This window comes from Perognathus longimembris, chromosome 28 (genome assembly GCF_023159225.1).
Source record: "Perognathus longimembris pacificus isolate PPM17 chromosome 28, ASM2315922v1, whole genome shotgun sequence".
NCBI lineage: Eukaryota > Metazoa > Chordata > Mammalia > Rodentia > Heteromyidae > Perognathus > Perognathus longimembris.
Genome location: NC_063188.1, coordinates 57,221,565 through 57,236,771, shown reverse-complemented (window position 1 = coordinate 57,236,771; position 15,207 = coordinate 57,221,565). Strand labels below are relative to the sequence as shown.

The window sequence follows — 15,207 nt, the reverse complement described above, 5'->3', positions numbered from 1 at the left end:
CTAGGTACTGTGGATGGCTGAGACTAAATGTCCAGCATTCGGAGGTTGGTGAGTTCCCTTGGGTTCTCCGGGTATCTCTAGGAGGAACTGGCTGGAGGCCAACTTGGAATCCTGGAAGCACATATGTGTGTTCCCAGTAGCTCAGCGATGGTCCAGGTGTTCTATATTTTTCTGAAGTTCCTTCTCCTTGCTCTTTTGGCCTCTCTCCTACATACTCATAGGTCCATCCCCTTCCACTCCAGCTCCCCCTCCCTGTGTACTAGTTCTGGAGCTTGAACTCAGGGCCTGGCACTGTCTCTGAGCTTTGTTATTCAAGACTAGTTCTCTTATCACTTGAGCCACAGCTCCACTTTTGGCTTTTATTTTTAAGTTTATAGAAGGTAACAGTCTCATGCACTTTCTTGCCAGCGCTGGCTTTGAAACACCATCCTCAGATCTCAGTCACCTGAGTAGTTAGGATTACAAGTTAGGTGTGAGCCACCATTGCCTAGCATAACCAGATTCATTTTTTTTATATTGGGGCTCCAGACAAGTGCTTTGATTTACAAATACTCCTACATTACCCTTTCTCCCTTCTCATGGGTGACTCTTTTAGCATATATCTGGGTTTTGATTTACATATACTCTAGCCTTAACCCCTTCCCTTACTTGACTGTGACTCATTTGTTTATTAACACCATTACCCTTCTGCCTTCGGCCTTCCCTTGCCCAACTATAAATGTCTCACTTTTTTTTCTTTCTTCCTTTTTTGTTAGTAGTAGGGCTTGAACTCTGTCCCTGGGCACTGTCCCTGAGCTCTTCAGCTCAAAGCTAGTGCTCTACCTCTTTGGGCCACATCATCACTTCCAGTTTTCTGGTGGTTAATTGGAGATAAGAGTCTTACACAAACTTTTCTGCCCAGGCTGGCTTTGAACCCCGATCCTCAGATCTCAGCCTCTTGAGTAGCTATGATTACAGGCATGAGCCACCGGCACTCAGCCAAGTCTCACTGTTTGCTGCTGTCTTTTCAACCACCAACAGACAACACTAACATTCTCCACTACAAATACCTCAGACCATAAGCAGAAGTGAGCTTTAGCTGGAGGCTCCCCTCCTCAGGTTCTTTCCTTCCAATAAACTTGTGTTGGTATTGTGTGAAAAGCCAGCCCTAGCTACACAAAGAAACCTGTCATCCCTCCTCCACAAAGGGAAAAAAGGCCCAGTGCTGGTGGCTTATGTATGTAATCCTAGCTACTCAAAAGGTTGAAATCTGGGGATCAAGGTTCAAAGGTATCCTGGGCAGGAAAGAAGTCCATGATACTCTCATTTCTAATAACCAACAACAACAGTGCTTAGTAGTAGAGTGCTTGCTTAGCATGCATAAAGCCATGGTTTCAATTCCTCAGTACCACATAAACAGAAAAAGCTGGAAGTGGCACTGTGGATCAAGTGATAAAGCATTACCCTTGATCAAAAAGAAGCTAAGGGACAGTGCCCAGGCTCTGAGTGCAAGCCCCAGGACTGGCAAAACAACAACAACAACAACAACAACCACCACAAAACCCCCTAGAAGTGGAACTCTGGCTCAAGTTTCAGAGCAATAGCCTTGAGCAAACAAACAAAGACCACCTTGGTACTGGCACAAAAATAGAACAAAGGGTAAATGGAACAGACTAGAAGACCTGAAAATAAAAATATATAATTATCTGATAAGGGAGCCAAAGACTTAGGGTGGATCAAAGGAGAGCTTCTTCGGGCTGGGGATATAGCCTAGTGGCAAGAGTGCCTGCCTCAGATACACGAGGCCCTAGGTTCGATTCCCCAGCACCACATATACAGAAGCGGCGCTGTGGCTCAAGTGGCGGAGTGCTAGCCTTGAGCGGGAAGAAGCCAGGGACAGTGCTCAGGCCCGGAGTCCAAGGCCCAGGACTGGCCAAAAAAAAAAAAAAAAAAAGGAGAGCTTCTTCAATAACTGATGTTGAAAAAACTGGGCATCCATATGCAGAAAATGAAAAGTGGATCCCTGTTTGTCACCATGCACTAATACAAACTCGAAATGAATCAAAGACCTCAACATCAGACCTGAAACTCTGAAGTTACTGCAAGAGGGAGTAGGAGAAACACCAGAATTCATAGACATAGAGTCCCAGGTCCATAGCAGATAAGAGAGAGACTTAACAAACAGGATTACATCAAAATGAAAAGTTTCTACACAGCAAAGGACACAGTTACTAAACTAAAAAGACAGCCAACCAACTGAGCAACTGGGAAGGGATCTTTACTAACAATACATCTGACCAAGTCTTAATATCCAAAATATACAAGGAGCTCAAGAAACTAATCCCTCCAAAAACCAAAGGAGAGACTACTCAGAAGAATCAAGAATGACAAAGAAACACATGAGGAAATGCTCATCATCCCAGCCATAAAGGAAATGCAAATCAAAACAAAACTGAGATTCCATCTCACCCCAGTTAGGGTGGCCAACATAGTAAATTCGAACAGCAACAAATATTGGCAAGAATGTTCGCACTGTTGGTAGGAATGTAAACTAATTCAACCACTCTGGACAGTAGTCTGGAAGTTCCTCAAAAATCTAAGCACAGACCTTCCCTACAACCCAGCCATACCATTCCTGGGCATCTACCTAGAGCATCACAATCCAGCATATGATAAAGACATTTGCACATCCATGTTCATTTCTGCACTATTCACAATAGCCAAGTTATAGAAACAGCCTAGATGCCCTACAATAGATCAGTAGATCCAAAATTTGTGGTAACTGTACACAGCCAGTAGAAAAATAATATATCATTTGCAGGGAAATGAATGGACCTAGAAGGAATCATGTTAAGTGAGGTAAGCCAAGCTCAGAGAAACAAAAGGTGCATGTTTTTTCTCATATTGGAAGCTAGATCTAATTAATATACATAGGGAAATGATAAATTATACAGGACTCTAGGCATTCACATATAGTGAGACCAGAGGAGGATATTCTTTTTTTTTCTACTCCTGGGGCTTGAACTTAGGGCCTGAGCACTGTCCCTGGCTTCCTTTTGCTCAAGGCTAGCACTCTACCACTTGAGCCACAGTGCCACTTCTGGCTTTTTCTGTGTATATAGTGCTGTGTAATCAAACCCAGGGCTTCATACATACTAGGCAAGCACTCTACTGCTAAGCCACATTCCCAGCCCAAGAGGAAGATATTCTTAGTAAAAAAACACAACAGGTGCAATGCCTATGTGAATCTGATCATATAAAATAATATTTATCAAAATGGACTCTAGGAAATAAATACAAGAGGTTTTTCTTTGTTGCTATTTTTTTTTGCCAGTCCTGGGGCTTGAACTCAGGGCCTGGGCACTGTCCCTGGCTTATTTTTTGCCCAAAGCTAGCACTCTGCCACTTGAGCCACAGCTCCACTTCCAGCCTTTTCTGTTTATGTGGTGCTGAGGAATCGAACCCAGGGCTTTGTTCATGCTAAGCAAGCACTCTACTGCCAAGCCACATTTCCAGCCCCATTTTCTTTTCTTTTTCTCTTGTTTGTTCATTTATCTGTCTTGGGAAGGTGACAGGAGGCACAGAAATGGAAGGACAAAGGATGCACAAATGCAGCAGTGGTATTCATTAGACACTATGTTGAAAATGAGCTATATAATTTATGGGTGGGGGTAGGAGAGAAAAACTGGGGAAAAGTGAGAAAAGAGGTGACAGTGTCCAAAAAGAAATGTATATTTACCTGACTTATGTAACTGTAATCTCTCTGTACTTCAACTTGTAATAGCAATAACATTTATTTTATTTATTTATTTATTTATTGCCAGTCCTGGGGCTTGGACTCAGGGCCTGAGCACTGTCCCTGGCTTCTTTTTGCTCAAGGCTAGCACTCTGCCACTTGAGCCACAGCGCCACTTCTGGCCATTTTCTGTATATGTGGTGCTGGGGAATCGAACCCAGGGCCTCATGTATATGAGGCAAGCACTCTTGCCACTAGGCCATATCCCCAGCCCCGCAATAACATTTTTTTAAAAAAAGCAAGGGCTGGGAATATGGCCTAGTAGTAGAGTGCTTGCCTTGTATACATGAAGCCCTGGGTTCGATTCCTCAGCACCACATACATAGAAAAAGCCAGAAGTTGCACTGTGGCTCAAGTGGTAGAGTGCTAGCCTTGAGCAAAAAGAAGCCAGGGACAGTGCTCAGGCCCTAAGTTCAAGCTCCAGGACTGGCCAAAAAAACAAAACAACTCAAGGACAGCTCTTGGGTCCTAAGTTAAAGCTCCAGGACTCTCAACAATAAAAAGTGGGGGGTGGGGGAAGGAAACTGATGCAGACTATTTGAGGGCCTACTGAAATGGAGTTTCATAGTAAGAGAGAGAGACTGGGTTCAACTGAATATAACAATGGCAAGAAGAGATTTTAAACCAATAAACAATGTATGTGTCTATGGATGGAAGATTTTTAAGAAAATACTTCAAGGCTCTGGGGAATCTCACTAGACTACTCAATGGGATTCTTTCTGAAGGCTTACAAGCCTTGCTCAGGGTAAGATGAGGATTTTGTATGGGGTGCGGGTGGGGCGGGGACGGGGCATGGGATTGATGTTTGCTTAACTGATCCACCAAGATTGTTGCTAAGCCTGTACTAAAGGGACCAAGGACGGATCTCAGAGACTCCTCAGAGGACTCAGAGGGTTTGACTGGCAGTTGCTTAATCTTACAAGTTGTAAAATACCTGTCACAGCATGTGGGATATCTAAATAAGTAATTGACTCAAAGTAAGAACTTACGCCTTTCCAGTAAATGTTACATCTCAGAGGATCCAGCCATCCCCTGTGCCTTGACATCTAAACAGAGAAATAAACTAAGTCTAACTTCTCACCTAACATCGCACTAGAAACACTTTTTTTTTTTTTTTTTTTTTTTGCCAGTCCTAGGGCTTGAGCCTCAGGGCCTGAGCACTGTCCCTGGCTTCTTTGGGCTCAAAGCTAGCACGCTGCCACTTGAGCCACAGCGCCACTTCTGGCCTTTTCTATACATGCGGTGCTGAGGAATCAAACCCAGGGCTTCATATATACGAGGCAATCACTCTACCACTAGGCCATATTCCCAGCCCCTAGAAACACTTTTATATGTATCATGAAAGTGGAAAGTTCATATTTTATATGGAATCTCCAAAGCTGTGGATCTGTCTAGCACTCAAAAAGCCTGTGCAGCAGGCTGCTGGTGGCTCAAGCCTGTATGTAATCCTAGTTACTCAGGAGGCCCAGATCTCAGGATTGAGATTTGAAACAAAGTTGAGCAGAAAAGAAGTCCTCAATTAACTAGTAAAAATTGGGAAGTGAGTTCGGTTCTGGTGGCTCATACCTATAATCCTACCTACTCAGGAGGCTGAGATTTGAGGATCTCAGTTTGAAGTCAGCCAGGGCAAGAAAGTCTGTGAGACTCTTATCTCCAATTGACCACCAGAAAACTGGAAGTGGTACTGTGGCTCAAAGTGGTAGAGTGCTAACCTTGAGTAAAAGAGCTCAGGGACAGTGCTCAGGCCCTGAGTTCAAGTCCCATGACTCACAAGAGAAAAGAAGAAAGAAAGAAAGAAAGAAAGAGAGAGAGAGAGAAAAGAAAGGAAAAGAAAAGAAAGAAAGGAAGGAGAAAAATAAACTGGAATCACTTTCCCAATACCTTATTCATCCAATTAGTTATCCAAGTTGTAAATATTTTGTGGAGTTGGCTATTTTTCCAACAAAATGGCTTACTCATAGATTGTAACATATTTCTATCTGCAGCTGAGATGCATGACCTACTTTCTTTAGTTCAACAATACTGTAGCTTTTCTAGTGAAATCTTTGTCTCTGAGGAACAAGTTGGGATAATGCTATAGTTATCAGTCTCACATTGTTCTTTAGCTTTTGAGGCTAGAAAAGCAAACCACCTACATGTCCCACAATTGTATATTCTTCTGTAGGTAGGGGCAAATTTCTTTTTAAGTTTTCCTTTAAATGATCAAGAATTTGAGGGACATCAAAACCCTTGAAAAATCCTTTGTCATAAAAAGCAGAATCCTTCACTAGTACAATAACTGAAAATTTATAAGAACAGAGAAGAATTTATATGAAACAGAAGAAAAACTAGAATGTGTGTGTGTGTATACATACACACACACACATTTCTAGGCAATGAGAATAGTAGCAGGGTTTAAGGGTTGGGAATAGCTATGAATTGAACCAGACATTTATTTCAGATTTTGTCAGATGATTTGTCTACCTCAGTGGCTTTCTGACAGCTCAAGTCTGATGTATGTGGACACAGGTTAGTCTACCTTGTTTTGAGAGGGCTCAGTATGAAGAGAACACGGTGCTATGACTTACCGAGAAGTTAATGTTTTGATGATGCTGAGACTAAATGCCCAGCATGTGGAGATTGGTGAGTTTGCCTGGATTCCTAAGAGCAAGGCTCCAGGACCAGCTGGATGGAGGCCAGCTTGGAGTGCCAGGACCACTTAGGTATGTGACATTGGGATTCTACTGGTGTCGCCTTGGTGGTTCAGCTGTAGTGAAGGTCTTCTGAATTTCTATATAGTTTCTGCACTTTTTTTCTCAGTCCCTGTCCTGCACATACACACACACACACACACACACACACACACACACACCTATCTTGATGTTGTTGACCCCCCAGCATTGCTTGAGGGGTACTGGAGATGATTTGGGTGAAGTGACTAGCCAGTATATCTCTTGACCTGTCAGGGTCACTGAATCCCCTCTATGCCTAGAGAGCACCAAGAGGGAAAAGCTTTGCCAACTTTATGGCCCATGTGACTGCCCCTTGTCATCTCCCTGGGATCGCTTCCCCAGGGTCACAAGGTAAGAGGCTGGCAAAGATGTATTACTAAATCAGAGTGATACAAGAGAAATAAAAGAGGAAAGGCTAAAGTACCTTCTAACATCAAAGGGTGAGAGCTAGGGGCTCAAGTGGGCAGTCCTCATTCCAGAAGTATTTATACCTTCTGAGCTAAGGCCTTCACTTTGAACTTTCCTAGGTAAATGAACATGGGACAACCCGCAATCCTTCTACTACATTTTTATTTTGATAGTATCACCCAAATATGGAGTCAGTGAGTCTAGAGTAGCTTTACAATAAGGTCTTGGGACATGGATGTCTCCTTCTTGTGACCTTGAGCGGTGTTGTTGGTGAAAGGATTACTCTTCTGAGCTCCTTTAACACCTAGAAAGGATACCTTGGTTACTTGTAATTTCATAAAAGGATTAATTTAACTTTTCCCTGCTGAAAGAGTATTTAGGCAGGCAATATCTTAATCCTCAAGATGTGACTGCTCTTTAGAATTTAGATGCTGGGCTGAGTGCCACACTATAATCCTATCTACTTGGGAAACTGAGATATGGAGGATGGTGGTTCACAGTCAGATTAGAAAAGTTCTTTTGACTTCATCTTCAAAATAACTGACAAAAAGCAGGCTGGAGTTTTAACTCAGTGGTAGCAAACAATATGAGACCCCAAGTTCAAAACCCAGTGCTAAAGTAGTAAGATATTTCACATATTATAAACATTTTTATGTAAATTTAACTTCATAAAAAGTTAGGTGTACTATGGGCTGGGAATGTGCCTCAGTGGTAGAGTGCTTGCCTAGCATGCATAAAGCCCTGGGTTCGATTTCTCAGTTCCACATTAACAGAAAAGGCTGGAAGTAGCACTGTGGCTCAAGTGGTCGAGTGCTAGCTTTGAGCAAAAGAAGCTCAGGGACAGTGCCCAGGCCCTGAGTTCAAGCCCCAGGACTGGCAAAAAACCAGGTGGACTAAACATGTGGGTGGACAGGCGCTGGTGGCTCATGCCTGTAATCTTAGCTACTCAAGAGGATGAGATCTGAGGATCGCTGTTCAAAGCCAGCCTGGGCAGAAAAATCTCCATGATACTTTTATCTCCAATTAATCACTCAAAAACCAGAAGTGGAGCTGTGGCTCAAACTGGTAGAGCACTAGCCTTGAGCTAAAGAGCACAGGGACAGTGCCCAGGCCCTGAATTCAAGTCCCAGGACCAACAAAAAAAGCATGGGTGGGAATGGGAAGAAAAACCTGGAAGACAGTGAGGAAAGGAGTGACATTGTCCAAAAGGAAATGTACTCATTACCTGACTTATGTAACTGTAAGCCCTCTGTACATCACCTTTATAATAATTTTTTTGAAAAGAAAGAAAGGGGCTGGGAATGTGGCTTAGTGGTAGAGTGCTCTCCTAGCATTCATGAAGCTCTGAGTTAAATTCCTCAGTACCACATAAACAGAAAAGGCTAGAAGTAGCACTGTATCTCAAGTGGTAGAGTGCTAGCCTTGAGCAAAAGAAGCTCAGGGACAGTGCCCAGGCCCTGAGTTCAAACCCCAGGACTGTTGAAAAAAAGAGAAAAATTTAGGTGTAGTTTCTCTGGATGCTAGTGGCTCACACCTGTAATCCTAAAGGCTGACATCTGAGGATTATGGTTTGAAACCAGCCTAGGTAAGAAAGTCAAAGGGACATTTATCTCTAATTAACCACCAAAAACTCAAAAGTGGAGGTATAGCTCTGGTGATAGAGCTCCAGCCTTGAGCAAAAAAAAAAAAAAAAAAAAAAAAAAAAAGCCAGTTGCCTGGAATTTAGTACCTAAGAAAACGCTGTTTCATCTACAGTCTAAAAATGCCTTAATCTGTGAGATTCAATCCCAGCACTAAAAATAACCCCTGTTAGTATTTTTACATGTTTTATAACAAAAACTTAGGGTGTGTGTGTGTGTGTGTGTGTGTGTGTGTGTGTGTGTGTGTGTGTGTTTCCTGGGTTGGGCCTTGAACTCAGGGTCTGCGTGTGTGTGTGTGTGTGTGTGTGTGTGTGTGTGTGTGTGTGTGTTTCCTGGGTTGGGCCTTGAACTCAGGGTCTGCGTACTGTCCTGGAGCTGTTTTAGATCTGAGACCAGGACATGAACTCAGTACTTGACACTTTAACTTATTGGCTAATGCTGTACCTACTGAGCTGCACCTACAACCCCATCCCTGAACTTTTTTGCTCAAGACTACTGCTCTACCACTTGAGCCATAGCTCCACTTCTGGCTTTTTGGTGATTAATTGGAGATTAGAGTCTCATGTACCTTCCTGCCTAAGATGGCTTTAAACCTCAGTCCTCAGATCTTCTCCTCCTGGTTGATTAGGATTACAGATGGGTGCCACCAGTCTCTAGCCTAAACTTTGGATTCTTTTTTTTTTTTGCCAGTCCTGGGCCTTGGACTCAGGGCCTGAGCACTGTCCCTGGCTTCCTTTTGCTCAAGGCTAGCACTCTGCCACTTGAGCCACAGCGCCACTTCTGGCCGTTTTCCATATATGTGGTACTGGGGAATTGAACCCGGGGCTTCATGTATATGAGGCAAGCTCTCTTGCCACTAGGCCATATTCCCAGCCCGTAAACTTTGGATTCTTAACCCAAAAACTCCAGACTCATTGAGCATTTGATAAATGACTACACACAGAAAGCAAGATAGCACTTTCAGATGATATTTATTTTCTTTTTCTTCTCTTTATATACAGAACTTCTCCACAGACATTTCTTGGCAAATATAAAGCCACTGATGTTATTCTATCCCTAAAACTTTATCAGCATCAACATTTAACAGTTAACCAGTGTTAAATCCACAAAGTATTTACACAGAACAGCACAGCAAGGTTTATACACTTGGCAATGAAACCACAATGCAAAGAGAGGGAGAGTGGAGACTCCCCCTCCGTCATTCACAATTTGACGATTGAACTAGTTCACTGAGTTCAGGAGACAAGGAGTGCTAGAGCTAAAAGCACACTATATGACCTCAGGGTCCTATGCCATATCAACCTTTCCCCCCCCACACTCTCATAATTCTACAGTATCAGATCCAGCTGATACTAAGTGAAAGTTCTCTGACAACATGACATTTGCTCTGTGGAGAACACAATTCTACTTAAAACTATTCATTTAGTATGACTTTAAATGCAATTTGTCCCAAAAACTTGTCACGATTATCATTGTTTTTCAGGTTAGGCGATCCTTCAATTTTGCACTCGATGATGACTTCTTTTTCAATCCCCTCGGACCCAAAGATGACCTGGACGGCGACTAAAGGCTGTAGATAACCCACGTGCAGTTTCTTTCCATAGTATGGAAAATACTTCAAGTCCATAATCCCATCCTTGGGATAAATTGATAAGGTGGCAATATTTTCATTGTTGGAAATGCAGTTTATCTTTGGTTGTCCTTCAGGCTTCAACCCGATGATTCTGTTCATTTTCACCAGGATGCACGGTTTTCCTTGGGAATAGCCAAAATCAGGATCTTTCACACCACTGCATTCTTCAAGTAACGACACAGGAAACTGACATGCATCATAAACTGGGCCCTCCTGTTCAAAAAGGATTCCGTCTGGACACACGGTGAGATTCTGCTGTTCTTCTAGAGAATATGCCTTCAGAAACCTTTTCAGGTCGTTAATGTAGCCTTCATAAGAACGTGGGTCAGACTCACTCAACGTATAGTCCAATGCAGTTGCTGGTTTGGGAAAAACCATAAGTCCTGGACTCACAATCTGGTCACGGTATTTCGGAAAGTCCTCATTCAACGTCTGCAGCATAGCCCACATGGAAAGCGTGAAGAGGGCTGTCAAGAACCCATAAAAAATCAGGTAGAAAAGTAAGAGCAAACCCCAATTCTTGGCGGTGCGCCCCAGGAACTCTTTGGTGGTGGAGTTGTAGATGGTCACCTTCCTCCGGGACCGCCTCTGGCTGGGATTCTCATTGTTCCTCATGGTGGATGCACGGATGGCGAGCAGAGAAGCAGCCCCCAATCTCAGCTTGAGTGGCGAAGCCTGGGAACAGCAGGTGGCCCGGCAGAGACCAACTGCTGCGTCCGAGCTGCAGAGCGAACTGCTGCCGCGCCGGGAGCCCCGGGCTGCCCGAACCTAAGGATCTTGAAGTCCCCGCCCTCCTCCCCCCCCACAGCCAATCCCCTGAGCTGCCTCTTCTCGTTCTCCTTTTTTTTTCTTGATTCACTTATCTAGAGAGATATTTCATGTTTTTCTTGTTTTCTTCAGATAGTATACAAAACGGGTTCAGTTTCACACGTCTATTTCTTGTGCACAAAGTATCTTGGTGAAAGTCACGTCTTCTGTCATTCTCTCCCTTAACCTCCGTTTATCCCATTCCCACCCAGAAAGTCATCTGACTTCTCTCTCTCTCTCTCTCTCTCTCTCTCTCTCTCTCTCTCTCTCTCTCTCTCTCTCTCTCTCTCTCTCTCTCTCTCTCTCTCTCTCTCTCTCTTCAACGTCTGGTGTTGTTGGTATTATGTTAAACATTAAAAAATTATAATTGCATTTATTTCTGAAAATTTTATAGTATATGAGTTTATGCTCACTATGAATCTAATTTGCTCTCCTTTTTGTGCCTTTCCTGGGGCTTGAACTCAGAGCCTGGGAGGGGTCCCTGAGCTGTTTTGCTCAGAACAAGCGCTCTACCACTTGAGCTACAATTCCACTCCTCATTTTTTTTATTTTTTATTTTTTATTTTTTTGCCAGTCCTGGGCCTTGGACTCAGGGCCTCCTCACTGTCCCTGGCTTCTTTTTGCTCAAGGTTAGCACTCTGCCACTTGAGCCACAGCACCACTTCTGGCCATTTTCTATATATGTGGTGCTGAGGAATTGAACCCAGGGCTTCATGTATAGAAGGCAAGCACTCTTGCCACTAGGCCATATTCCCAGCCCCCTCATTTTTTTTCAGTAGCTAATTAGAGATAAGATTCTCAGGGACTTTCCTGCCTAGACTGGCTTTGAATATCTATCCTCAGACCTCAGCCTCCCCAGTAGTTAGGATTACAGATGTGAGTCACCGAAGCCCTCCTAATTTGCTCTAAAAAAAACAAAACAAAACAAAAAAACTTTTGTAAAATGGAAGCTTAGACAATTACTTTATTTTTTTAAATTGATGATAGTGATATTTATTATTTTTTTCCTAGACAACTACTTTAATTTTCTCTTCTGTTTTAAAATATTCATGCCAACTTTACCTTATATATGGTATGTGTATCATGTATATACACATATATACATGTGTATACATGTGTATCTTCGAGAGGGTGGGAGAAGGGCAAAGAACTCAGGGAAAAAGGGTGAACAAGTGCAGTAGTGGAGCTCACTAGACACTATATAACGAGAGCGAGGGACTGGGAGAGAATGAGGGACCAGAAGACACTACACAAAAGGAAATGTATTTATTATCTGACTTATGTATTTGTAATCCCTCTGCACATCACCTCTATAATGACAATAAATTAATTAAAACTAAAAAAATAAAATATTCATGCAACACTACAAAATTTCATATAAGCCAGGCTTGTAATGCATCCAACTAATTTTGATAAATTTATTTTCACTTACACAAAGATATTTTTTAAATTCTTGCCAGGAGCCAGTGGCTCATGCCTATAATCCTAGCTACTCAGGAGGCTAAGCTCTGAGGAGCGCAGTTCAAAGCCAACCCCAGCAGGAAAGTCTGTGAGACTTTTATCTTCAATAAACTACTCAGAAAAAGCTGGCTGTGGCTCAAGTGGTAGAGTGCTAACCTTGACCACAAAGAGGCTCAGGGACAAAGCCAAAGACTTGAGTTTAAGCCTCAAGACCAGAAAAAAAATGCCTTGAAATTTTCTTTTGTTGTTTGTTTTGTTTATGTTCCAGCCCTGTGGTTTGAACTCTGGGCCACACGATCTTGCTTAGCTTTTTCTACTCAAAGCTGAAACTATAAAACTTGAACCACAGTTTCAATTTTGGGTTTATGCATGTTAATTGGAGATAAGAGTACTGGCTTTAAAGCCCAAGCTTGAGATGTTTTTAAATCATTGTGATTGGTTGGTTGATTGATTGATTGATTTTTGTTCCAGTCCTGGGGCTTGAGGCCTGGACACTGCTCTTGAGCTTTATTTATTCGGGCTGACACTCTACCACTTCAGCCACAGCTCCACATGAGGTTTTTGGTGGTTATTTGGAGATAATTTTCATGTACTTTCCTGCCTAGGCTGGCTTCAAACTGCAATCCTCAGATCTCAGCCTTCTGAGTAGCTAGGATTATAGGTATGAGCCTGGCAATTCTTCTGTTATTTACAAGTGTATTTTTATTGTCGAAATACCTTGGGAATTTCTAGTTCTTTTTGTATTTATTTATTTTAATTCCATTGTAGTGTGATTTCACTCATTTTATTTTAAAATATGCTTTCTAGGCCAGGTGCCCACGGCTCAACATAAACCCACACTCATTATGCATAAGCAATTCAAAGTTCAAGTTTGTAGTAGAATCATCCCAACCAGTAACAACTACTACTGTGCACATTACTAGTGTGTAACTAGTTGCATCTTATTTCATCCAGACACAATGCATGGGTGTATCAGATAGACTGCTTAAAAAATTAAAGTGATCAGAACTATAAAGAAGGAAGACATGCACAGGTGGCTCACATCTATAATCCTAGCTTTTCAGGAGGCTGAGATCTGAGCATTGTAGTTTGAGGCCAGGTACACATAGGACTGACACACACACACACACACACACACGGAAATATTTTCACAATGCTACATGTAGTAATTTCATTGGACATTGTAGACTCAATGCAGTCTTCAATGTGACATGTCATCAGGATTTCTCCACAAAGTTAACTTGTCCTACTTTCAGCCAGCATTAGTGCTGCAGTAATCTCAAGAAGCTCCATAATAACCAATGCTTATCTACTTTGCTTACTGTGAATACTGTGTTTATGTTTTTAAGCTGTCTTCTTTTAGAAAAAATTATAATTTGTTCCACTGGAAATGGGACACAATTTACTGAGTTAAATCAACTGTGGGAAATAGCCCTTTAGTGGAAGTAGAGCTGTGGCTCAAGTGTGGCCTTAAGCACAAAAGCTCAGGGACAGTGCCCAGGCCTTGTATTCAAGTGCCAGGACTAGCATACATAATCATCTATTTTAGCCAGGCATTGGTGGTTCACACCTGCAATCCTAGCTACTTAGGAAGCTGAGATCTGAGGATCATAGTTCAAAGACAAGCTAAACAAGAAAGTCTGTGAGACTTATCTCTAAGCATCAAAAAAGCTGAAAGTGGAGCTGTGGCTCAAGTGGTAGATCACTAGCCTTGAGAAAAAAAAAAGCTTAGAGACAGTGCCCAGGCCCTGAGGTCAAGCCCAAGAAAACACACACACACACACACACACACACACACACACACACACACACACACACAGCTCTTAGAGATGTTGCAAGTTTTAGGTTTAGGAGACAGGCAGTGGATTTTTGTGCAAATAGGGCTTGAATTTAGGGTCTCAGATTTCTGCTTGGATTTTTCATTCAAGGCTAGTGCTCTACCACTTGAGCTACACTTCTACTTCCAGCCTTTTGTTGGTTAACAAGAATATCATGGACTTTTATGCCCAGACTGGCTTTGAGCATGATCCTCAGATCTCAGTGTTCTGAGTCGCAAGAATTACAGGTGTGAGGCACTAGCACCTGGCTGGAGGAACAGTTGAAGAACTAAATTTCAGTCTTTTAAAAAATTCTTTTTGCTGGTCCTGGGGCTTGAACTCGGGGCCTGAGCACTGGCCCTGAGCTCTTTTGCTCAAAGCTCTGACACCTGAGCCACAACTCTACTTATGGCTCTTTTGGTAGTTTATTGCAGATAAGAGTCTCATAGACTTTTCTGTTTGGGCTGGCTCTGAACCATGATCCTCAGTTCTCAGCCTCCTGAGTAGCTAGGATTACAGGTGTGAGCCATCACTGCCCGGCTTGTTTTCTTTTCTTTTTTAAATTATATTTTTGTTATCTTTAGTCATACTAAGGGGTTAGCATTCAACAAATTAGATATATTGCTCAATATTATCCCTCAGAAATTCTCCCCTAGAAATACATTTTCTTAATTTGATTTTTGTTAGGTTCTGTAATTTTCTTTCCCATTTTCTTATTTGTTAAAAGGCTCAGGTTGTTAGAGCACCTGTCTAACAAGTGGGATGCCCTAATTCAAACTACCAAAAGAAGAAAGGGAAAATGAGTTTATTTTTACAATGAAGTTTAAAAGTACAAATTTTTAAGGCTTGTGTTTAAAACTTTATAGAATATAAACAGTACTTTTCTTCTGATCTATTGGATGAAGCATAGAGTCTTTTTTCCCCCCATATTCTTTTTTTTTTTTTGCCAGTCCTG

At 42.3% G+C, this 15,207-nt stretch overlaps 1 protein-coding gene across 1 annotated transcript; it reads right to left on the bottom strand.

The window, feature by feature from the left end:
- Positions 1-1,074: 1,074 nt before the first annotated feature.
- LOC125343057 (sodium/potassium-transporting ATPase subunit beta-3-like) lies at positions 1,075-12,897 on the bottom strand (the record flags this gene model as incomplete). Its single annotated transcript, XM_048335364.1, has 4 exons — positions 1,075-1,133; positions 7,101-7,106; positions 10,077-10,742; positions 12,870-12,897. Coding segments are annotated over 4 exons (759 nt in total), but the record flags the coding sequence as incomplete, so codon positions are not given.
- Positions 12,898-15,207: the final 2,310 nt, after the last annotated feature.